This window comes from Cucurbita pepo, chromosome LG17, assembly GCF_002806865.2.
Source record: "Cucurbita pepo subsp. pepo cultivar mu-cu-16 chromosome LG17, ASM280686v2, whole genome shotgun sequence".
Lineage (NCBI taxonomy): Eukaryota > Viridiplantae > Streptophyta > Magnoliopsida > Cucurbitales > Cucurbitaceae > Cucurbita > Cucurbita pepo.
In genome coordinates, this window is record NC_036654.1 from 7,913,968 (window position 1) to 7,938,911 (window position 24,944).

Genomic DNA, 24,944 nt, shown 5'->3' on the forward strand with positions numbered 1-24,944 from the left:
CTTTTTTCTTTGTTTGGTCGAATGAGCTTGGTAGGATTTGCATGTAAGGGTTAACATTTTGGATCATGCCTTGAGGCATTGATTCTTTTTTATGGGGCTGCAGTGGTCATTTTTGGTCAGGGAGGGCTGAAAACTTTGATCTCTCATCCTTTGGAGTTATCAATTTGTTTGCTTGGTTTGGGATTGTGTTTTTTGAGTGCTTAGTTGTTTGTCTGGCTCAAAATACATAGTGTAGTCATATGGTGGAGGAATTCCTTCTGCATATGCCATTTTGTTATATTGGTTGGATCTCGTGATTTATTGGCTTTTTCGTTGCTTTGTGGGGCCTTTGGACTGACAGAAGTAATAGGATTTGTAGAAGGATTGAGGAATCCAGGGATGAGGTTGGTTCTGGGCTAGGTTTAACGCTTCTCTTTGGGCATAGGTCTCCAAGAATTTCTACTATTATCCATTTGGTCTTATTATCTTCAATTGGCGCCCTTTTGTATTGTTAGTTTATTTCTAATTGGCTCCTTTTTTTAGCTCAAAAAATTAGATTTGGAGAAACACAGTGTTGATTGAGACTTTTTTGTTAGCAATCTTCGAACATAAAGGTTTTAACAAATGGTGAATGGTACCGATGAAAGGAAAAATTTGGAGTCTCTAGCCTTGGATAACAAAGAAGTCGAGGTGTCTAAACCTTTGGGTCCATTAGCTAAGATGTTGCAAGTATTTCAGTTATCCTAGCTAGTAAACAACGTCTAGTATAAAAAGAAGTCAAGGGTTCAAAATCCTTTAGGGTTTGTGTGAATACTCAAGAGGGGAGGTTTCAATACTTGGGAGTTACATTGTGCTGCATTATCTTTTATGTTTCAATACTATTTAGTTGTTTGGGTTGGGGTTCTATAGGTGTTTTCACTCAATGTTGGCATATAATCTGTAGTCATCTTCTTTCGTTTGTGGTTTCAAGATTGTGCGACCTATTCATTTAGATGAAATAATTTGAATATATCTGTGAACATTATTGATTCAGAGTCGAGGCTGTGCTTTGTTGGGTATCAATGCTACACCAACGTTACTTGCAAAGAAAAAGCTTTTTCTTGACCAAGGATGGCAGGTAATTATTCAGAAAGAAATTTTCTTTTTTGCAATAGAATGAGGCTGAAATTCTGCATGTCTCCTTCTCCTTGGCTTAGTTCATTTTATTGTTCAATTAGCTTTAGGATAGAAACCAAACAACTAAAATAATGTTGAAAGATAAAAAGACAGAACTACAACTCCAAGGTACTTGAAACCTCCCCTGAAGAGTATTCACACTCAAGGCCTTAACCAACCAAACTATTCCTTGGCTTAATCTCCTCCCTCTCTCTCTATTTCTAACTAATATAAATTTACCCTTAATAGCCTAATAATGTTTCTTATCCTAATGATACTCCTAGCACCACTTTGATAGGAACAAACAACTGAAATAATATTGAAAGATAAAAGATAGTTGAACAATAATTATCCTTTGTGTATTCCTAACACTTCGATCATAGCACATCATACTCTGGTAGTAGTGAATTTGCAAAGCTTTTACCGCAGAAACTTGATGTCTTAAACCATTTTGGCTGAAGTATAAATAACTTCACAATGGTTACACTTGATAAAAGCCTTGAAAAAATGCTCTCCTATTTTTAATTAATTTTCTGGAAGCACCTTCTTAGGATCTATTTATTTTACGGGGAATGGATAACAGGGTTATTGATATCATATAAATTAACTGAACTGTCCTATAGATAATGACCAATTGGTATGAAAGTGTGGCATGAAGAGCTCATCCTTGCATTAAATTTTCCCCACTGCTTTTTCCTTTGACTAAAAGTTAATAGAACCATATTATCTGATATATATATATATATATACAGAGCTACAAGGGTCTACAAATGTTCTTGAAGCTGTAACTTTTTTTGCTTGCTCTGTGGTTTTTAGTTTTTCGTATTGTTTTATGTGAAGATTGTGATGTGTGGGTATCTGTGATGTTCTCTTTAGTGATAATACATTGTACATTCCTGTTTATTTATTGTACGTTTGTATATATGTTTCCTTGACTTTTTTTTTTTTTTTTTTTTTTTTTTTTTTTTTTTTTTTTTTTTTTTTTTTTTTTTTTTTTTTTTTTTTTTTTTTTTTTTTCTTTTTTTTTTTTTTTTTTATCTGTTTTTGGTCTAATTATTTATTAAAGACACTATTTTGAATATTGTCTTTTTTGGCTGATAGACAGCTGGAGCATGGGACATGCTGAAAGTGTATAATAACTTAATCGAAGCTCAGGAAAGACGAAGGTTTGGGTTACTCTGTTTTTTGCTTTGTTTGTCTATTGTTGTCAATCTGATGGCATGGCTTGTTTTGGTTGTTCATTTATATGATTTTGATGCATTGCTAAATTAGCTTGTGGAAGAAAAGTTGGGATCGATTGTTTGAAATATATGAATGATATGCACAAGGCAGCTAGAAATGGCTGATGTAATAAGCGTACAATGGGATTCAAATAGGGGAGAGATTGGTAGGTGGGGTTATGCTTTTGAGACTGTCAGTAAGAGGGACTGGGGATAGACGGGAAGCTCATGAATTCTTTCCTTGGGTGTAACCTTTATTGATAGATAATATTCAGTGTATCATGGTGTTACTTATTCATTTGGATAATTTTTCTTTTTCAATCAGGTTGGTAGTGCCTTAGGAAACAGCGATGGTTTCAAATACAAAAAAAATGTTGTAGTATTGCTAAGACCTCCGATGCTAACATAATTCATTCAATTTGAAATAAAAATATTGCTTTATTTTATTTCCTTTCATATGATATTTCCTTCTTTGATCTTGCCTATTTTCTTTTCTTTCGTATGTCTTATGTCCTTTAGGATTGAACGGCTGGAGTTATTTGATGAATTTGAGGAGTGGCACATGATGCAGGCAAGTTTATAACCTATTGTTTTAATGAGAAAAGGCATGAGCGTTTGAATTCCCTTTCCTCTTTTCCTGTGTGTTTCCTGCTCAAACTGAGATTTTAGTTTTTTTCTTGAACTTATTGTCCGTTTCTTTCTTCAGTGCCGAGATTTATTTTTCCATTAATGTTGTTTTAATAGTTTTTGACTAAAACTTGGAAGATCTTAAATAGGTTTAATTCTCATGCCTACATAAGTGTGTACTTTGACATGAAGTTTGTACCTCCATTTTCCGCATCACCTCAATTAGAAGTTGTTTCTTTCCTCTGGTGGATTCCTCTCCCATTTTTCCCTTCATTCTTCTTCCTCGACAAACGTAGTGCTTCTGCCCTATCTCTATCTTTTATTTTCTCAACCCAAAGAAATCTATTGTACAGAATGACAGTCCATTAGGCTTTGGAATATGTGAGCCCCCCCCCCCAATTTCTCTCCTCATATGCTTTGTGAGGTGTGGTCCAGCCATCCGGAGGTAGCACCACCCATAGGCACGACTACTGGTGATTAGTGGTTTATTTTTCCTTTTTCTTAAACGATGGGGTGAAAATAATATGAATTAGACCTAATATTTTCCAACTGTCACGCTATTACATATGTAGATCTTTTATCAAATTATTTTTTTAAATCTTCATAATTCACTGTTTTTCAGGAGCATTACTGCGTGGCATATGCAATCAATGATTCCCTGGTAAGTTTATTTTATGGCCATAGTTGTTTTAATATTTTCTTTTATGATTTGTTAAAGCGACTCCATGTTCTGGACTAATTTATAGTTATACTTCGTGAAATGTCAAGCTTGCAACATATTTTAGTATTAGACATTCAACAACTTCCCCTCCAAAAAAATTATTCATTCTTCAAACCCCATTATGTGCGTGGCATATGCAATCAAATGAAGTTCTTTAAACAAGGTTGAGCCTTAAAAATACCCCGTAAGTAACTCCACTCCTAGGGTCAGGAGATGAAAGCACATATAATCATGGCTTAGACTAACATGACTAGGGTGAGACCAAAAAATTGACCTTGGGTTCCATTTCTTTCACTCCAAGCCTCACTAGATATGCATCACTTTCCTGCCCATAGAGCCTCTAGACGTTTATCACTTTCATGCAATTCAATCTTATAAAAAAAAAAAAAAAAAAATGGGAACATGTTTAACATTTCATGAGTTTTATGTGAGGTCCCACGTGCAAAAGTATTAATTTGTTAACGTGATGAATGAAGAAAATCTTTCATGCATAATAACAACCTCATAACATACCTGACATGCATATGTTTATTTCCATCACATAACATTCAAGACTAGTTATTTTCCGACAATCACATGAACATTCAAGTTTCTGTAGATATCTAACCAATCCCTAAAGCTGATGGAACAATGGCTGGCTGTCTGAGCTACACTTCCATTTTTGGGACTTGGAATGAGCACTATGCCTTGTCCCTTCCTTTAGACGTTCAATGCTCTCATCCTTCACCATCTAAAACCTAGACTTGTAAGACAAGTAAAATTTCCTCATAGTTTATTTAGTTTGGAAGTGATTGGCATCATCAACTTTCTCCTCATCCATCGCTCTCTTGAAGAAACATGTGCACCTGAAACCAAAATTATTCAAAGAGAAAAATGAGAGAATGGTACAATGATGGAATAGTGAAGGGTGGAAAATACAGAATGTATAAATTAGAGATGGTTTGGCCACGGCAATTGGAGTTTTGAACACCACCTGAGCATGGTCGTTGTGCACCGCTAGTGGAGAACTAAAAATCCTGGTGGTTGGGCATGTGTTAGGACCAAAAAACAAGATATCAGAAGAGAAAATGTCATCGACAGAGCTGAGACTCGTGTGAGTGTCTGCTTGCGTCGATCACTAGAGGGCCGAATAGGTTGTTGTCACTTGGGACGAGGGTTGAGAGAGAGACCTGGGAGATGGGACTTAAAACCAAATTTTCTTCTCTTCCTTGTAATATTATTATTTTTTAAAATCTTTGTTGACCTTGAGTTGGTTAACCCTCACTTTTCAACCATTAGAGCCCGAAATTTCCCATGACATTAATTCAACAAGCCTGAACAACTTAAATTGATCCCATCTAACTCAAATGAGGATTTAAGTTCTAAAATTAAATGAAAGTCCAACAATTTAGAGCAAAAATACAATTTACCCTGACCTAGAAGAAACCCATGGATAACGACATTGCAGGGAAAAAAGTTTAACTTTATCATCATTAATACTAGCTCATAAGCTGAAAGCACATGCACGACTGGCCTCCTTTTGTGACCCATTTTATTAGCTTATAGACTTCGATTCTCATGTGTTGTCACTTTTCCTTGTATGTTGTGAATTGGCTTATCAGGGATCTGTTTGTCATCACTAATGTCGGCCTATAAATTCCACCTATCTCCTTTCTCATGTAGTGCCATTTTCCTTTCCATCTAAGCATTAAAATGAAGAAAACGTCCAAAATGATTGGATTCTTGCAACATGAAAATTTTTGTATACTTTTTCATCCAACTGTTACACGATGGCTTTGATTATTTAATGATGAAACTTGCATATGTATAATAATGTACTGGTACGTAGTGGACAATGTGAATGGCTTAGCTAGATATTCCTGTCTTGTCTTCATTTCATTTTACTTCTCTTTCTTTTCCCGTTTGAGGGGGAAGAGTAAGACTAAGACCACAACAAGACCACTGTGTTTTATAATCTTCATCTTGTCTTCATTTCATTTTACTTCTCTTTCTTTTCCCGTTTGTGGGGTAAGAGTAAGACTAAGACCACAACAAGACCACAGTGTTTTATAATCTTCATCTGTTGCTTTCCTTTTATGACCCCCAGGGGCTTTTTGGGAATTTTGGCTTTCCTGGGGACCAGCACGTGCTTGACCCTCCCCCTCAAGCATGAGATGTAAATAGCTTCCTTTAGGCTGCTGCTGCTGGCAATGCCTGCCTCCGACCGACTCTTCCAAAATTTGTTGAAGAATTTAATACTCGAAGGAGCACGTGCTCTCCGCACGTGCCACCTACACAAGCTGAGGAAATTATTTGCCAGGTAAAAAGACAAAGGTATGTTCTGGAGGACATTAATTTACTCATATAAGATATAGATACAAAGATTATGATTCTCATGGTGTGGAAAATGCCTCTATTTATATTTGACTGTTTGAGCTGCTGGATGTTTTGAGAGTAGATAAATCTTCTTCTCATTTTCCCCTTGTGGTTGATTGAGTTGAGCCAGCTGTTTGGCAAAATAGAACATGGTGGACCCCTTGAGTTAAAGAATGTAGTAATGACCTATTGACTTGTGGGGACTATGCCATGTGCCAAACATAATTTCCATTGTTGGCCCCTTTGCTTTATTACTCCACTTCTCTTTTTTCTCCCTTGTTCTTCGTTTGTGGGGAATTGGATGAAGGAAAAATGGTGCTGCCCTTTCACACTTGAACATATATATATATATATATGATGCTCTGTTATGCTTGCTTACATTTTTATATGTTCTAGACTTTGTATAAAAGTCTATTTTGGATTTATATTGTTCGATTCACGCTTGAAAATATCTTCGAGTTTTGTTCGTTGTAGGATTAGAACGGACTCGTAACTCATTGTATTTGGTGTTAGTTAAGTATTTGGTAGTCATAAAAGTTGAGAAAAAGTTTGTATGTAAAGTGTAAAGATTAGAACAGACCATTTGAAGGTATAAAGATGAAAGACATGATATGTTGAAAGTTCAAATTTTGTTCTTTATTCTTAGGATTGAATCAGAATCTTAAGAAAGAGCCATAAAATGTGTTAAATTTTTTGTGTTTATTTTAGTATCTAAATTATAGTTAATTTAATTTATTAATTAGGGATGCATTGAATTATCCAAGTAAAAATATATATTCTAATTTTTAAATTTTTAAAAAATTGAATTGTATTTTTTATAAAATGGTTCTAAAGCAATAAAATAAATTGATTATGATGTGACAAATGCGATATAAAGTGGAATTTAAATATTTTTCAATTACCATCTTTATTTTTTTAATTTCTCAAAAAATTCACTTAAAATTGAGCCACTTTCTATGATTTGTTTGCTGAATTGGGTCAAATTAATTAATATTTATTCAATAGATGTATTTATATAAGGTTCTATTTTCAAGTAATTAAAAAATGGGTATGGTGTAATTCTCTCATTTATGATTTAAAACACATATTTAGCCCTTTTTTTTCTCATTTTCTTATTTTAATTTGTGATTTATGAGATTCTTCAATTTAGGAAAAAGAAAAAAGAAATTTATGGTGAAATGGAGTTGCAATAATTTGGGATGGACTATTGAGTAGATTTTGTGAGGTCAGAAAAAGGTTTTTCTTTTTCTTTTTCAATAATTTTTTATTTTAATTTTTTTTCTAAAGAAGACTTTAATTTGGGTCCACATTTTTAAATATTTTTTAATGGTAGTTTGTTATTATTATTGTCATTATGTTTGATTAATATGAGGAAAAGAGGTAGAAATTTCAAGTGCTGGGACCCACCACTTCTTTGTCCACAATGAAACTAAAATCACATTTCTATGCATTATTTATTATTTATTATTTATTATTTATTATTTATTCCCTATGGATTGCTGCCAATCCTACTATGCATTGTTTTTTTTGGTAGTTTTAAATATAGCATAATTTATATATATATAATTATATAATTGGAAATGGAGAAAAAAAAAACCAATTTCTATAAATAAAGTTGAGGAATTTATTAAAAACTTTTTAAACCTCAAGAATTTATTAGAAAATAATAAGTTTTAAAAAAAAATTATTTAGGATCACAAAAACAATATATCCTTATGTTTTGATACGATCTCTACGGAAAATTAAGCTTGCGTATGCAATATATATCCCTTTTGAGCTAGTATGAGTGCAAGATTTCATTCGTAGTGCATACAAGATGTGTCGCAACTGGACTTAATCGATGTAAACTATAAGATTTGTAGGGTTAGGATATATTTGAATGATATTCTACTCTTCCCCAAATCACGGGATTATGGTCGGCTACCACTCTAAACACTTATCCCAAATAGAAACTCTAGACCTAAAGGTTCCATAAAAGGTAGCTATAGCTCTCTAATCATCAACCCATTATTCCTCAATAATCATAGATCAAGTTTTCGAGTTTTTCAAACCTCGTTTGTCCTTAGTGTTGTTCAAATCTCGCTCGTGCACTCTAATTGCTTGGATAGGGTCACATTTGGTGCCTCAAACGAATGCTTGTATCTTATGTAGGTAGAAGATGTGGATAATACAAAGCTCAACTCAGTCTTGGTAGAATCTCAAAGCTTTTTTTTTTTAATGGTTTCATTTAAATATGAGATAAAGTTAAAATTTAGTCTCTATAGTTTTAAAAATTAAAATTAATCCCTAGAAATTAATAAACTCTCATGTAATAGTTGTTAGTTGAGCACGACTCTCCATAATGACATGATATTGGAAGCTTTGCTTTAGACTTCCCCAAAAAGTCTCATACCAATAGAGATAGTATTCTTTGATTATAAACCCATGATCATTCCCTAAATTAGCCGATGTGGGACTTTCATCCAACACCTCCCCTTAATCGAGCCTTGACTTCTTTTCTTTTGGAGTCTTAGTCATTTTTTTACTATGCCTTCGAGGAGCCTCGACTCCTTTTTCTTTTGGAGTCCTTTGTTCAACATTTGAGAATTCTATTGACATGGCTAAGTTTAAAGCATGACTCTGATATCATGTTAGATGAACACGACTCTCCACAATGGTATGATATTGTCCACTTTGAGACATCAATGGAGATAGTATTCCTTGATTATAAATCCATGATCATTCCCTAAATTAGTCGAGGTGAAACGTTCATCTAACAATAGTCTCAACAGTAGAGAATGTATAAAATTAGAACGACTAACGATAAGAACTAAATTTATAATTTAACGGTAAACGAGAAATTAAAGAAAAAAAAGCATCATTTTGAGGAGCTTTTGCTTAAAATTTGTAAGAGGTAAGAAGAAGAAGAATCAGATGCTAAGCATATGAACCACTTCAATTTTTGTTGTCCCTTTTTTTGGTCTCAAAAGGTTATTTGTTCCATATTTTTAGGGTTTTGAGGATGTTTTTTAACAAAAGGAGTGAACATCACTTGGAAAAAAGCACTATAGAATATTAAAAAAGGAATATTTTTTTAAATTAATCTATATTTTACAATGAAACAACTCATTTTTTTCGTTAATATTTATGCCTAAGATTTGGATCTACGGGACTGAAGGGGCTCGAACCCGCTGCTTCACCCTAATACCTATCAGTTCAATCTATTAGACGAACACGACTCTCCACAATGGTATGATATTGTCCACTTTGAGCATAAGCTCTCATGGCTTTGCTTTGGGCTTCCCCAAAAGGCCTCATGCCAATGGAGTTAGTATTCATCACTTATAAATCCATGATCATTCCCTAAATTAGCCGATGTGGGACTTTCATCATCCAACACAATCAACGTAGGTTTCAAAAATCATTTTGAAGTCGTATAGCTATTTCAACTCGACTCCCTAATTTCTGTTAAATAAAGCTATAAAAAAACGGAGATCTCAACTCGAGTACAAGAGAATCGGTCGCTCTATCTTCTTCATTCTCATTCTTCACTCGAAAATGATTACTTGTTACGAGGTAATAATAAAAATTTTATCTAATTAAAAAGAGAAATTTATATAATTAGTCAAAGAAGAAAAAGAGGGGCAAAAAAGTAAAATTGGTTTGAATTTTTAGAGAGAGAGAGAGAGAGAGAGAGAAAGAAAGAGAGTTTTAAATTAATTTTATTATTTTTCCCTCCCAATGTCTTTTATATATATATGCTTTGCAGCTTTGCTTTTTCATTTTTCTCACCCCAAAGCTTCCATTTATTGCAAGAATATCCCTTCTTTTTTTTGGAAAATAAATAAATAAATAAATAAATAATATAGATAATAAAAGTTCCAAATCAAATATGCCAAAAACGACGTCGTTTTGTTTGGGAATAAAGAACACAACAGGAAAAGGTGTTGAAAGTGATTTATTTTTTATTTTCTTTAAACAATAAAATTATGAACGTTTTAATTTATTAGTAATATACATTTAATCCAATCAAACTACCCAAATTAATCTAATTAACCAATGGTAAAAAAATCGATGACCATAGCAATATCAGTAACTTAGATTTACGAATATATCGAAAGATATTTGAACGTCGTTTGATATTTTAGAAAAAATCACAGATATTACAAATTGGAGTCGAGATATGAAGTTTGATCAGGACGGGTTTCCAGCATATGTTCCAAAAAAAAAACATGTCCGTTGAAGACGAGAATTAAGGTACAATATTGTCTACTGTCCTTCTCACACAACTCGAGTCATTTTAAAGAGTTTTCGATTTTCACATTTTGATTGTCGTCTTTTTTTTCATAGCACATCCATAAGGTATGTTCGAGCGTAAGTTATAAATACTAAATAACGAGTTATTTTGACTTTTTGGTCAACGGAAAGGGACATATGTTATAAAATTTCAAATTTTAAAAATTAAAATAAAAAGATTGTATCAACATTCCCACAATTTTTATATAATTTTAATTTATTTTATATAGTTTGAACTAATTATAATTTTACAAAAAGTGGTAAAATGACGTGGAAATATAATTTTTATTTAATAATTTAAAATGAAAAGAAACTATTTATTTAAAATAATTGAGAAATTAAATTAAATTGTCATGACAACGACGTATCAAAGTTTGAAGCTACGGAGCAATAATAAATTATTATATATATTTTATTGTTTACAAATTTGATGATTTATTCAAAGTTTCGTAATTATTCCAATCTTTTAAATGTAAAGTATTTTAAGATAATTTATTTAAATAATTATCGTTCAGTTATGGCCAATAATAATTATTTATTAATTTAATAAACGTATTTATAAATTAAACATTAATAAAACTAAAGTAATGTTTAATATATAGAGAATTGAGTTTTTTTTTTCCAAAAATTATAAAATAGGAAGAAAAAAGGAGAATCAGAAGAGAAAAAAAAAGGTAAAAAAAGAAGAATAAAACTAAAAAGAAATTATAAAAAAAAAAAAAAAAAAAAAAGAAAAAAAAAAAAAAAAAAANAAGGCCAACAAGGTCACAGCCCATAAGGGTCATATAACAGTAAAAGCCCCTAAAAATAATCAAAAAGCTTATGGGCCCCACCTGTTCCTCAATCCACCTTCCATACCTTCTATACCTATTTCACATATCACTTCACTTTTTTTTTTCTTTTTTAATTTTTAAATCACATTTTTTAAAATTTATATATTTATTAAAAATGTATATAATTTCGACTCCTTTGGACATCACCCATCTTGCGGGTGCCATTCACACCCCTCTCCACGTCATCCTAATTACTAAAGTAGTTGAACTGTACAATTGGGTTAACCCTGACATTCAGAGTGATTAGGGTAAGGTAGAGTTGAGTTCTAACCTTATTTTGGTTAACCCTGACATTCGTAGATGACAACCAGAGTGAAAGTGTAGGGTAGAATTGAGTTCTAACCCTATTTTGGTTAACCCTAACATTCATAACCAAAGTGAAAAGTAGGGTAAGGTAGAGTTGAGTTCTAACCCTATTTTGGTTAACTCTAACCTTCGTAGATGACAACCAGAGTGAAAAGTAGGGTAAAGTACAGTTGAGTTCTAACCCTATTTTGGTTAACCCTGACATTCGTAGATGACAACCAGAGTGAAAAGTAGGGTAAGATAGAGTTGAGTTCTATAACCCTATTTTGGTTAACCTTGACATTCGTAGATGACAACCAGAGTGAAAAGTAGGGTAAGATACAGTTGAATTATAACCCTATTTTTTAGGTTAGTCGAGTTGACACGATAAAGAAAAAAAGAACACAGCCCATTAACGAACCAGAATTTTAAATTTTCTACAAATTTAATCCAAACCAGACCGAAAAAAAATCCAACAGACCCCAACATTTCCTACAATTGTATCCTTGTAGTTCAAGAAAATTTCGTAACTATACCTAATGTTCTAATCGGAACTAAATACGGGCAAATTTGTAATTTAAAAAAATGAAATAAAATTAAAAATGAGATTTAAATATTTATAATTTAATAAAAAAAAATAAATTTAAAATGGAGATATTAATATAGTTAAGTAAGATATTCCCTCACCCACCCACACAAGTTGAGGAAAATAAAAATGGTCCAAATTTGGTCTCTGAAAGAGAAAAAATAAAAGGAAAGGAAAGAGAGACCAAAATGGGCGTTGGATGAGCGAAAGAATTGCGTCGAAAATTAGTCCCATAGATTCATTCACTTCCCACTCTCCACTCTCCAATAACGCTTCGCTCACTTTCCTCCCTCCCCCACCGCCGCTGCCGCCTCCGTCGGCGCATTGATTCCACCGAATGGGCTGCGCAGCTTCGAAGGTAGACCATGAAGACACTGTGCGGCGGTGCAAGGAGCGCCGCCGTCTCATGAAAGAGGCCGTCTATTCTCGCCACCACTTGGCCGCCGCACACGCTGATTACTGCCGCTCTCTTCGCCTTACCGGCTCCGCTCTCTGTGCCTTTGCTGCTGGCGAACCTTTCTCCGTTTCCGACCAAACCCCCACCGTCTTCCTTCACAATACCCAAAACCCTCCCCAGCTACATAAGCCGCAGCCGCCGGTGCCGCAGCGGCGTGTTTTTAGTACGAATTCCGTCCCGCCGAGTGTTCCGTCGCCGTCTCCTTCTCTCCATCCTCCTCCAGCGCCGCCATCGTTTTCATCCTCTCCGTCGCGCACCATAGCGAGCTCCAAGCTCCCGCATATCCTCTCTGCGTCGAGTATCTCGTCTTCCGTTTCACAGCGGCAACACCGCCGCCGTAAACAGATGCCAAAGCTTCCTCATATTCTCTCAGAATCGGATCCTTCTTCTTCACCAAGGAGTGAGAAATCTGGCTTTTCTGCTTTTTTTCCCACTGCTTATCCTAACTCGACTTACTCCAGTACTCCTTCTCAAGCCTCCTCTGTCTGGAACTGGGAGAGTTTCTGTCCTCCATCTCCACCTCCCTCCGAATTTTTCCAGAGTCGATCCCGAACTCAGGTACAACCGAAGCCTCATCGAAACGACGGTTACAATGATTACGACGACGAAACGGAGCAATCGGAGTACAACTTCTTCCACAGTAAATCCGAGGGAAAAAAAGACGACGCTCATCAATTCCAGCAACAGAAGCACCACCACGATGACACGGAGACGGAAAGAGAAGAGGTTCAATGCAGTGATTGGGGGGATCACTACAGCACCACCAGCTCATCGGACATTGATGAGATTGACGGTACAGACGCCGATTTGAGATCAGAGGCTGATACTCGGTCAAATTTCGAATCCACGATCCGAACAGAGTCAGTCGCGCCCGAACCAGTGACTCCTCCTCCACCAGCCAAATACGCGACGCAGATGGAGAAGTTCAACGACGCTGGTTCCTTCGCCGAAAGCTTCCGGACGGGTGAGATCTCGGACCTAAGAATGGTTGTGAGGCACAAAGATTTGAGGGAAATTGTTGAAGCTCTCAAAGAGAACTTCGAGAAGGCGGCTGTAGAAGGAGATTCAGTCTCGAAGATGCTAGAGATTAGCAGAGCACAGATGGATAAGAGTTTCCGACAGCTAAAAAGTAAGTTCAAAGTTATCTTCATTTTCCATCTCTTTATCTGATTTCAAATTTCGCATTCAAAAACCAAAATGCTGCAATTCTGGATCAAATTATCATGATCAAACGACTTCTCAAACACCAATTCAGCGATTCCCGATCAAATCATCGAAGATTTTCATATGAATTGGAAACTCATAATCACCTCCCTATTTCTCTCGCAATTTCTCAAGAAACAAACACGAACCTAATTTCTTCATTTTGAACGGAAATTCTTGATTTGAAACTCGGCCTTCTCTTCCATCATTTGAATTGAAATTTGATTGTTACAATTTGCAGAGACGGTGTACCATTCGAGCAGCGTGTTGAGCACCTTGAGCTCGACCTGGACCTCGAAACCGCCATTGTCGGTCAAGTACCGGCTCGACATCGGTTCGCTCGACCAACAGGGCGGTTCGAAGAGTCTCTGTTCGACATTGGACCGGCTCTTGGCTTGGGAGAAGAAGCTCTATGAGGAGGTGAAGGTAAGAAAGAAACTCCTTTTTTTTTCTTTTTCTTTTTCTTTTTTTAATTATTATAATTTGATACGAAAAGTATTTTATTTTTCAAAAAGGGTTTTTTAGAAATTTGAGTCAGCAATGTCTCTGCAACATGTTGGCGTGAGTTCACAGCAGAGATTGTAAAATGACGTAAATGCCACTGGGTGTCTGCTTTTATGACGATAATGCCCTCTGTGGCGACGCCATTTGAGACTCTGGGGGGGTGTGGTATTTTCGTGATTTGGGACGTCGTCTTGTCCGAATGACAAACATCTTTCGGTGCAATTATTTAATGACCATAGTGCCCTTGGATATTTGTCTTGTTGACAAATGGGTCTGCCTGATTCACTGTTTTTAAGCTTTATCCTTCATGGCGGCTGGCGCTTTAAATGAAATGAAATAAATTAATGAGACTTGTAATAGACAACACTTGCATTTTTAATTTTTATTTTTTACTTCAAGTGTTCATATAGTTTTTGAGAATATGTGTGGGGATTTAAATCTTCAGACGTTTCAATAGCTTAACCGTTAAACTATGTTCGTGGAACTATTTGTATGTCTTATACTAGCTGCATTTTGATCTCAGAAGTTCATAAAAGACGTAGATTCGAGCTCTACCCATTCGTTTGTGATGTAATGATGTAAAGAAACTGCATTTTGGTTATTACATCCCAAACTTTCTTCTATTTTTATTTTGTTTCATTGTATTGTATGCTTGCTAATTTAAGAACTGATCAGATTGTACCGTGTTCTTCTTTTTTCTTTTTGAATATGGTATTAGAAATAAGGGGAGAACTGGGGAGGAGTTGAATCTATCAGGGTTTTGTCTCACTATTTAGTACACTGTGGAATGTATGGTACATTATGTATCTATAACTTTGAATCGCAAAATAGAATTGCAGAATAAGAGTAGTTTATATGTTCTTGTGACTATGATGAATGCTCCCAAGAGCATTCGTTATTGATCATTGTACTTTTGCATGAGATTGTTCGTGTGCCCGAAAGCCACCTTTGATTATTACAGGCCGTAATCCTTGCTGTTTTTCTTCATTTTTTTTTCATGTATAGAAACTATATGTTCGGTGTATTTGATGGTTAATGTGTTCTATGAATAATCTTTTCAGGCTAGAGAAAGTGTGAAGATTGAACATGAAAAGAAGTTGTCATCATTGCAGAGTCAGGAGTACAAAGGGGAGGATGAAATCAAGCTAGATAAGACGAAGGCTGCTATAACTAGATTGCAGTCGCTAATTATTGTCACGTCTCAGGCTGTCAATACAACTTCAACTGCCATAGTTGGTCTAAGAGATTCGGATCTTATTCCTCAGCTTATTGAACTTTGCCACGGGTAATTTCACTCTCTTCAGCGTGTTTTTATCACAATTGTTTTTATGCAAAATTAAGTGTGAGATCCCACATTGGTTGGAGAGGGGAACAAAATATTCCTTATAAGGGTGTGGAAACCCCTCCCTAGTAGATGCGTTTTTAAAAACTGTGAGGCTGACGACGATACGTAAGAGGCCAAAGCGGACAATATCCGTTAGTGGTGGGCTTAAGCTCAAACATTATTAAGAAGTGAAAGCGAAAACGGCAGAGAATTTAGCTATAATATTGGCATGAGAATACAACTAATATATCCCTCCATTCTCTGAGTTTCAAATTTGATGGCAGCAGTCACATTCCAGGACAAATGTGAAGCTATGCCTCCATAATTTAAAATGTCTATTCAATTTAGTGAAACTGACCTGGTCTTATAATTTTGAAGCTTCAAGGATTAGCTAGGATTTGCTAGCTAAGAAACTAGTCCTATTAGCTTAAATGGCATCAGGATAGAATTTTTCCTTGCAAGAGTGCCACTTGCTTTAGCCCTGCACTATTATTGCATGTGCCTCATAATTGTTTACTTCATGTTTAGCCGATAATGCCAGTGACCCTCATCCCTTTCTACGGTTCATATTTTGTCTGAGCTGTTGAGTAGGGTTAGAGTGATATGTTTCAAGCTCTGCAATGGGATTAACTGTCCTATGAATCCAATATCTTCTGATTCTCCATGGACCCAGTCTAACAATGTCTAGGAATGCAATGGTTGTATAGTGACTGAATTTTGTCAGCCGAAACTTCACAAATAAAAGAAAAAAGCCGATTCAACTCGTCCACCCTAACCGTGCATGAGTTGAACGGCTGAAGTAATCCTGGGAATGTCTTGTATTTGGCTTTTGCACTGTGAGTTGTTTTATTTGGACGAGTCTTGGCCTCGGTTCTCTGATAGACAATAAACTCGTCTACAAGTGTGTCGATGAGATATCAGCTCTTATCTTTGCCTATTCTCAGTTGTACCTAACAAGATTAATAGAGTTATGGAAGTTTAGAATCCCTTTGGGGGCGACCGTAATTACATTAGTGATAAGAGATATAAATAGAAATAATTTGTGTGAGGAACACTACCCTTTTTTACTTCATTCTCCCAACTCCTTTCCTTCCGGTGAAAATTCTGTAATTTCTCATCCACGCTGGATCTCACAGCAATTCCTTTAGCTGTTTTTTTCGTTTCAAAGGCCCGTGTTTATTTGCTGCAAGTTACTCTTTATGTCAACTAAAACCTTGAGGGGAAGCCCTAGCAAACACGTTTTAAAACCTTGAGGGGAAGCCCATGAAGGGAAGTCCAGAGAGGACAATATCTGTTAACGGTGGGTTTGGATTGTTACAAATGGTATCAAAGCCAGACACCGGGCAGTGTGCCAGTGAGACGCTGGGCTCCTAAGGGAGGTGGATTGTAAGATCACATCTTAGTTGGAGAGGGGAATGAAGCATTCCTTATAAGGGTGAGGAAACCTCTCCCTAGCCGACACGTTTAAAAACCTAGAATAGAAAGTCCTAAGAGAACAATATCTGTTAGCGGGTGGACTTGGGACTTAGTCTTCATCATCTATTTTGTTGCATAAATGATAAAAGCTTCATTGTATTCTTCTATAGGAGATAAGACTTGACTCATATTTTCCTCTTTTTATTATTTATTGTTCTATGGTTTTCACATGAGAGCTAAGTTCTGTATTTTCTGTGGAAACTGGAACCGGGCCACGCGGCACTGTCACAGTGTGCGATTGAGCTATTAACAGGACACTGTAATCGAACTTAAGTTTCTTAATCACGTGATACAGGTTTATGTACATGTGGAGAAAAATGCACCAGTACCATGACATCCAGAACAACATTGTGCAACAGGTTCGAGGCCTCGTTAACCAAACAACTCATGGCGACTCTACTTCTGAATTGCATCGCCAAGCGACCCGTGATCTCGAATCGACCATCTCAGCTTGGCACTCCAGTTTTTGTCGCTTGATTAAGTTCCAACGTGACTTTATCCGATCCCTCCATGGTTGGCTTAAACTCTCCTTTCTTCCAGTCAACAATGACAACTACACTGACAACAAGGAACCTTCTGAGGTATTTTGTGACCAGTGGAAGCTTGCTCTGGATCGTGTCCCCGACACGTTTGCTTCCGAGGCAATCAACGGTTTCGCCAAAGTTGTTCATGTGATATCTGAAAAACAGACTATAGAGATGAAGATCAAAAAACGTACTGAAACAGCATCAAGGGAATTTGAGAAAAAATCTGCATCAATCATGAACTTAGAGAGGAAGTTTTACAACTCTTACTCCATGGTTGGCATAGGACTTCCAGACACAGGGCCCGACAATGGGCATATTCTAGATGCTCGGGATCCTCTAGCCGAGAAGAAAGTCGAGCTGGTCGCTTGCCACAAACGAGTTGAAGAAGAGAAGATAAACCATTCCAAAGCAGTAGAAGTGACAAGAGCACTGACGCTTAACCATCTCCAAACTGGATTGCCAGGAGTATTCCAGGCCTTGACCAACTTCTCGGCGTTGTTCACAGAGGCGCTCGAGTCGGTTTGTACTCATTCTTATTCTGTGAAATAGACACCATGTTGTTCCCCCTTGTGGTCTATCTTTTTGTTGCAGAAAGATAATGGAGTTGGAACAAGGGCTGAAGGGATTTTCATTAGATGAGGAAGGGTGGAAGGCTCTGAGATATTATATCATTATTGGTAAGTAAGTAAGCAAGTAAGTAATACATTTTCGGGAATTATATTAAGCTGTAAATATCTGGAATTTTTGAACTATGATCCTTTTCCCTTTGTTTGTTGGGGCTAAACAAAAGATTTGCCTGTATAGGAAATTGCTTGGTTTGTTGTATCAAATTCACATTTTCAGCCAAATTAATAAATACAAAGCATCTTGCTTTTCTTCCATTCCATTTATCTTCGTATCATATCATTTGACCTCGAAAGATTAGGAATCACGGATCTCCACAATGGTATGATATTGTCCACTTTGAGCATAAGCTCTCGTGGCTTTGCTTTAGGCTTTTCCAAAAAGTCTCATGTCAATGGAGATAGTATTCCTCACTTGTAAACTCATGATTTTCCACTAAATGAACGAATGTGAGACTTACTCCCAATAATCCTCAACAATGAAAATACTCAAGGTGCTCTCATTACGTAAGTTAACTAAGTCAGGGAGATTTCTCTTTACACAAAAGCTGCTAGCAAGGGTTCCAAACCTTAAGTGACTTAGTGAGTCAGTCCATTTGCTGGTATGGCGAAGCAAGGAAAACGGCTAGAAAGACAGAGAAAATGATAACTAGCCTTAACAGGCGCGGGAGAGTCACAAGGTTCGTTCATTAGTAAGTTATCGAAAGGTATTTTGTAGCCCTTTCATTTTGGTATTCCCTTGTTCCCTGTATTGGTTATGTTCTTTATTTCTCGTCTAGCAGAAACTAATCGAGCTCTGTTTGATCTCCCAGAAGCGGAAGCTGAATCAGTTGTAGGCTATAATGTAGAATATGCGGGATGTGATCCTTAATAATCCACTGTTGGCGGAAGCCAATGTCCTGGAGTCCCGGGGACTCATTCTGACTGAAACTAGGGGTGGGTCTTTACCAATTTTCAAATATTCACGATTTGAGGGAAGCCAAAAAAACGTGAGCCGAAAAGACTCCTAAATTCTATTATAACTAACATGTTCAATAATTAAATTACTTTCTTATGTTCAATAATAACCATGCAAAATTAAATTCGACACAAAATTCGGTTTTGATTTTTATATCAAAAAGACCTAATAAACAATTTAAATATGTGAAAGACCTATTAGGTTATTAGACATATATTTAAAAATTTAAAATTTTATTAAATATTTTTTTAAAGCTTAAAAAACTAAATATTCCTGCCATTGGTGTTATCTAAATTGCACGTGAAACATGCGTGCAATTGGTGTAAAATATGACTGACTGCACCGGATCATGTTTTCCCACGGTTCAATGTTTATTAAATTAATACCAATTTTTTATTTGGGCTCTTTTTAATAATATTATTTAGTTTGTTGGACATTTTTAATTTTAAAATATTAGGGTTTCAGAAACTTATTTAAACATATGTGGTTTTCCAAATAACAAATGAAAGCCATAAAATCTTTTATTTAATTCAATTTATTTATGGTTTTTTAATTAATTAATTTAAGTGAACATAGGATTCTTTTTAATATATTATGGTCATACTTAAAATAATATATTTAAAATATTATAGTTCTGAAACTTATTTTAATTTAGTGGATGATTATTTCGCATTAAAATGAACTAAATAAAATTATATAGGACTTTAAAAGTAAATAATTAGAACAATAATCAAATTAAAAAAGTATATTGATGTTAGTGTGGATAGCTCAGTTGAGAGATCGTTAGATTGAAGATCTGAAGGTCTCGTGTTCGATCCACGTTCACCACACATGGTTCACGTTGCATTGTGATGTCCTACATTGGTTGAGAAGGAGAACAAATCACTATTTATAAGGGTGTTGAAACTTTTCCCTAAAAGACGTGTTTTAAAGCCTTGAGGGGAAACCCGAAAGGGAAAGCCCAAAGAGGACAATATCGGCTAGCGGTGGATATGGATCGTTACAAATGGTATTAGAGCCAGTCACCGGACGATGTGCCAGCCTTCTCGCTGTTCCCCGAAAGGGGTAGACACGAGGCGGTGTGCCAGTAAGGACGCTGGCCCCAAAGGGAGGTGGATTTGGGGGCGGTCCCACATCGATTGGATAAAGGAACGGGAGCCAGCGAGGACGCTGAACCCCGAAGGAAGTGGATTGTGATGTCCCACATTGGTTGAGGAGAAGAACAAATCACCATTTATAAGGGTGTGGAAACTTTCCCCTAAAGGGGGTGGATTTGAGGGCGATCCCACATCGATTGGATAAAGGAGTGGGTGCCAGCGAGGACGCTGGACCCCGAAGGGGGTGGATTGTGATGTCCCACATCGGTTGAGGAGAAGAACAAATCACCATTTATAAGGGTGTGGAAACTTTTCCCTAACAAACAGACGCACTTGAGGAGAAGTCCGAAAAGGAAAGCCCAAAGAAGACAATATCTACTAAGGATCTGGGTCGTTACAATTGTTGTTCAAGATTATTGATAATAAATTTAGTTGAATCAATTAATTTTAATTAAATAATATTAATAAATAATACACAAAATATTAAAAGAGGGCAAAATCATACCCCTTTCTGCAGCTGAGGACGTTCCAAGCTGATGAACATCAAATCTTGGAGCGAAATTCCTTGTACGCAGCAAACCCATCTCCCCATTTTAACAATTGCTTTTTAAGTAAACCATATGCCTTCAATTCATTTGGCCGGAAGTTCATCGGCCGAGCATCAAATTTCAGCTCAACAGGGCAGAGACCGTCGAACAGTTCTTCATTTTTGGACTTCTCTTCTAGTTTGAATATTAAGGAATCAAATACATCAGCAGCATGATCAGTTGAGTTACCTTGTGTGTTACTTGAAGTATGTGAATCGAAAGCAGATGGGTGATACGAAACGAAATTCTTTGGCTTCTGAGAATCCGAAGGAACGTATTCTTGATCGTCGGAAAGTGAGACGATATGACCATCGTCAACCTTTGAGTCAAGAGGTGACACAGCCATCTCACGAGCTGCGAACCTGATTTGATCATATTGCTCGCTGAGTTCTTCTTTCAATGAAAATTTTCCTGCCTCTTCTTCGAGTTTCAAACATCCATTTTGAAACTCGTGGAGGACGAGTAGAATGGGAAGAGGAAGTACTGGACCTACGAGACTTTCTGTTCGATGCACTTTTTCGGACCATTTGTTACTTCGGCTCGACGGGTTCCTTAGCATGAAAGGAGGCAGCTGATGTAGGCTAGGAACAGTTGAAAATTCTAGGGACACTGGATTCTTGTCTTCTAGGAATTCAGAGTAGTTACTGAAGGCAAAATGTAAAAGCTCCATGGGTAAGCTTGCCCAGAGCTTCTTGAAGGCGATCTCTTGTATACTTGCAGGCAGACTAATGTCATTGAACACAACAGCCAGTGCTGGAGATGACCTCAAACGATCGAACCCGCAAGCTTTTAGCTTCTCGCATAAAACTGCATGAATTTCCGAGGTCAAAGCTCGCTCGCATAACGAATCCTTACTGTACTTTCTCGTGAACGAATCCAGAACTTCATCTAAGTTATCATTTAAGTATCCCATGAGGTATTCGAAACTGAAGTACATGAATTTTCGACTGAATCTATATTTATCATCGACCAACCATCCGTACAGAAAATAATCGGCAAGATTCAATGATTCTTTATGAGATTCGTCTATCCGCTTCAATGAGTTCCAAGAGGCTTGATAAGTCTGTGATTCAAGTGCTCCAGATGACATAAGTCTCAGAAGTGTAAAACCACCATGTTCATTTTGTCCTGTAAGTTGTGGAGAGATATCAGTATCTAAGATGCCGAAGCCCAACACTATTTCCTTCTTCTGCTGCCACTCTACCCATTCAGGAATTGCATCCTTGAAAGTTTCTTGTCTCACAAGGCAACTGCCGCACGAGCACTCTCGACCGGATAATATGAGATTCGAAGGACGCTCCCACGCATAAAGCGACTGAAAATATTTGGAACTTCTTGAAGAAACAGACTGATAAAGTGTTGGTGGTGAAGGTCCATAGCAAAAGATGTTAAACTCACAACTCCAGAAGGATCCCAGTATAATGCAATAGCCCGACTCAGAAGCTGATCTGTACAGACCATTGCTTCCGCTAGACCTCAACTTGGACAAGCTAAAAACATTCATGTAGCTCGGTTCATCAAGACAGTGAGTCCATTGCAACACCGGTGACATCGGTTTACGTATGTCGCAAAGAATTAACAGGCTATTTGAAGCCACAGTGAAAAAGAAACCATCCGAACCCGCTTTAGAAAATGCAAGGAATTGTTCCCTTAGAGCCAAAGAATATGAGTGGAACAGATCTATCTTCACTAAGCAAGAAATGCTACTTTCGTCCTCTCTTAAATCAACCAATAAAACAGCATCAGAACGGGCAACGATTAAGATTCTCGGATGCCAACTGAACTCACAACTCAACCACTTCACTTTTTTCGAGCAATCGAAAGTGTCCCATGACACTCTCAACCTAATTCCTTTCAAATTCGCATAAGTACTGCAAGTTTTAGCCTTCAACAGAGGCTCCATGTCAAACAAGAACAAGCTACCGTCTTCCAACAAAACCACGCTTTCTTCCGACAAATGAGGACTCCAGCAAGCATGAACAACTGAACAACTCTTGAAAACCTTGCTACCCAAATGAACCAAACTAACCTTTGGCAGAAAACTTGAATCAGTTGCATAACTTTTCACAATAAACCATTCAACAGAATACATGGTATATGCCAACAAAAACCCAATATCTATAAAGGAATCACCATCGAATCTCAAGTCTGAAACAGGGTTAACAGAAATTCCCAAAATTTGGTACTTCAGTTCACTTTCAGCACTAAAAACATCATTATCACAATCAGATTGAACACTCAAACCCGAACGATTGCCAGAAACCACCAAGAACCCAACATGGTCGGAATTGGGGCCAGTTGGAAAGAACACAACGACACTGTTGGAATTGGGGCATCGAAGTAATTGGAGGCGATTGTAGCGGAGAGTGGAAGCAGCATCGTTGTTATGTTGCTCGCCAAAGAGTGAAACGACAGAGGAAGAAGTAGAGGGAACAACAGATGAAGAAGTGTGAAGAAATCTGTATAAATTGAGAATCGAAGGAGGAGAAAGAGAGGGCAAGAAAGAACGTGAGGAAAAGAGGCGGGTGAGAGAGGTTGAAATAGGATTGAACACGACTGGACCAATTGAGTCTTTAGCTGAAGAACCAGAGAGTAGGAGGGGAGACTTGAAAACTGTGCCAATTGGGAAAAGGGACTTCCATTCTTCTTCAAACATAATGAAAACTACTGACCTTTGGAAGTTGTAGAAGCCACTGAGATGCCTACAAAAGGTAAGGAATTCAAATTCAGTTAGGATTTGAAATCATGTTTAAGAAAAAATTCCAAATTGGTCAAATCTCGCAAAATTTTAAACTTAAGATTTTGCTACACTTTAGTTCACGAACATTCAAAATGTCTATTTTAGTACCTAAACTTACAAAAAAAAAAAAAAAAAAANTGATTCTAATTATATTTTTTCAATCTCGACGAGCCGTTGGATCACTAAGGCCGACTTTCATCCCTGCTCGACGGGTGGGGCCCGAGTCATCAGTGAGATACCACTCTAAGAAGAGCTAGAATTCTAACCTTGTGCCAAGACCTACGGACCAAGGGACAGTCTCAGGTAGACAGTTTCTATGGGGCTTAAAACTTTGGCACGTAAACACAAAAGTACTGTACGAAAAAGAAAAAAGGGTCTATTTTAGTCCCTGCCATTAATACTCTGTTCCTTACTTAGATGAGTAGCTTATAACTTGAGATGAGTAGGCAACTATGTGGCTCATGTGCTGTGCAAATAAGCTATAAAATTACCAGGCTAGAGTTTTATGTGAGTCGAGTTTTTTTTTTTTTTTTTTTTTTTTTTTTTTTTTTTTTTTTTTTTTTTNTTTTTTTTTTTTTTTTTTTTTTTTTTTTGTCCAGCTTTGGTTGCTATATGATGTTTTTGTTATTGTTCATAATTTCCTCTGCGAGAAGAATGGCCTGGTTTCCAGATGGTGGATTTGATCCTACTGGCCCTGTTTGATTTCATCTAAATTTTGTATTACTATTACAAATCAGATCACCCACCCCAGAAAATTCATAATCAAAACAAACCAACAAAGGCATTATCTAATCATATACTCCAGAAAAAGAGAATCAAAACAGCCAAACACAATCCAAGTCCCAATTTTCCGCAAGGATGATTCTTATTGTCGTTGCAATTCATCGATTGTTATTAAAAAGAAACGAAACAACTCGTCTATTTTTTCATTAGAAAAGTTATAATTTGTGTTTTTCAAGTGAGAAGAAAGACATAGATGGAGATTGAGCGAATACCTTCAACAACAAGGAAGTAGAAAATCAGTGCAAAACCATTAGGAGGGAGGAGGCTCCGTAGACAGAACGGAAGACATACGACAGTGGCGGCGGCGGCACAAGCGAACGAAAGACGACGGCGGCGGCACTGGAAGCAGTGTGCCGGAGAGAGGAGGCGGCGACACTGAGCTGCTGAAACGGAGGAGGAGAAGGCGTGAAGAAGAAAAGAAGAAGCGGAGGCATGAGTAAGGGTTTTTCCATTTTTTTTTTTTTTTTTTTTTTTTTTTTTTTTTTTTTTTTTTTTTTTTTTTTNTTTTTTTTTTTTTTTTTGTTCTTTAACCTTTTCTTTTCTAATTTATATTAATTTGAAATAATATACCGGTTCGGTTTTTATCGGACTCGGGTTAGCGGTTCGATTTAGAAAATGTTAGACCGAAG

The 24,944-nt window shown here is 36.6% G+C and overlaps 3 protein-coding genes across 4 annotated transcripts in view; 2 read left to right on the plus strand and 1 right to left on the minus strand.

Annotated features, from left to right (window-relative positions):
- LOC111778066 (tRNA wybutosine-synthesizing protein 4-like) overlaps window positions 1–6,435 on the plus strand; it is a 12,949-nt gene extending 6,514 nt beyond the window's left edge. Inside the window, exons 9-13 of the mRNA XM_023657700.1 lie at window positions 1,013–1,096; window positions 2,236–2,300; window positions 2,874–2,925; window positions 3,604–3,642; window positions 5,789–6,435. Of these exons, the coding sequence (XP_023513468.1) occupies window positions 1,013–1,096; window positions 2,236–2,300; window positions 2,874–2,925; window positions 3,604–3,642; window positions 5,789–5,854 (306 nt within the window). The 3' untranslated portion in view covers window positions 5,855–6,435. The remainder of the gene's footprint in view (window positions 1–1,012; window positions 1,097–2,235; window positions 2,301–2,873; window positions 2,926–3,603; window positions 3,643–5,788) is intronic.
- Window positions 6,436–12,131: 5,696 nt separating this feature from the next.
- LOC111778585 (nitrate regulatory gene2 protein-like) lies at window positions 12,132–18,408 on the plus strand. Its single transcript, XM_023658497.1, has 4 exons — window positions 12,132–13,622; window positions 13,938–14,122; window positions 15,262–15,485; window positions 17,296–18,408. Exons 1-4 carry the CDS (start codon window positions 12,374–12,376, stop codon window positions 18,074–18,076), a joined length of 2,439 nt encoding a protein of 812 aa, XP_023514265.1. The 5' UTR covers window positions 12,132–12,373; the 3' UTR covers window positions 18,077–18,408.
- A 1,465-nt stretch (window positions 18,409–19,873) lies between these two features.
- Window positions 19,874–24,760, minus strand: LOC111779389. Of its 2 annotated transcripts, XM_023659554.1 has the most exons (3): window positions 24,528–24,760; window positions 20,711–23,494; window positions 19,874–19,964 (listed from the first exon to the last, which is right to left on the minus strand). In XM_023659554.1, exon 2 carries the CDS (start codon window positions 23,446–23,448, stop codon window positions 20,749–20,751), a length of 2,700 nt encoding a protein of 899 aa, XP_023515322.1. In that variant the 5' UTR covers window positions 23,449–23,494; window positions 24,528–24,760; the 3' UTR covers window positions 19,874–19,964; window positions 20,711–20,748. The 2 variants fall into 2 exon arrangements, with proteins under 2 accessions (XP_023515322.1, XP_023515321.1); XM_023659553.1 differs by lacking the exon at window positions 19,874–19,964 and having other exon boundaries at window positions 20,667–23,494.
- Window positions 24,761–24,944: the final 184 nt, after the last annotated feature.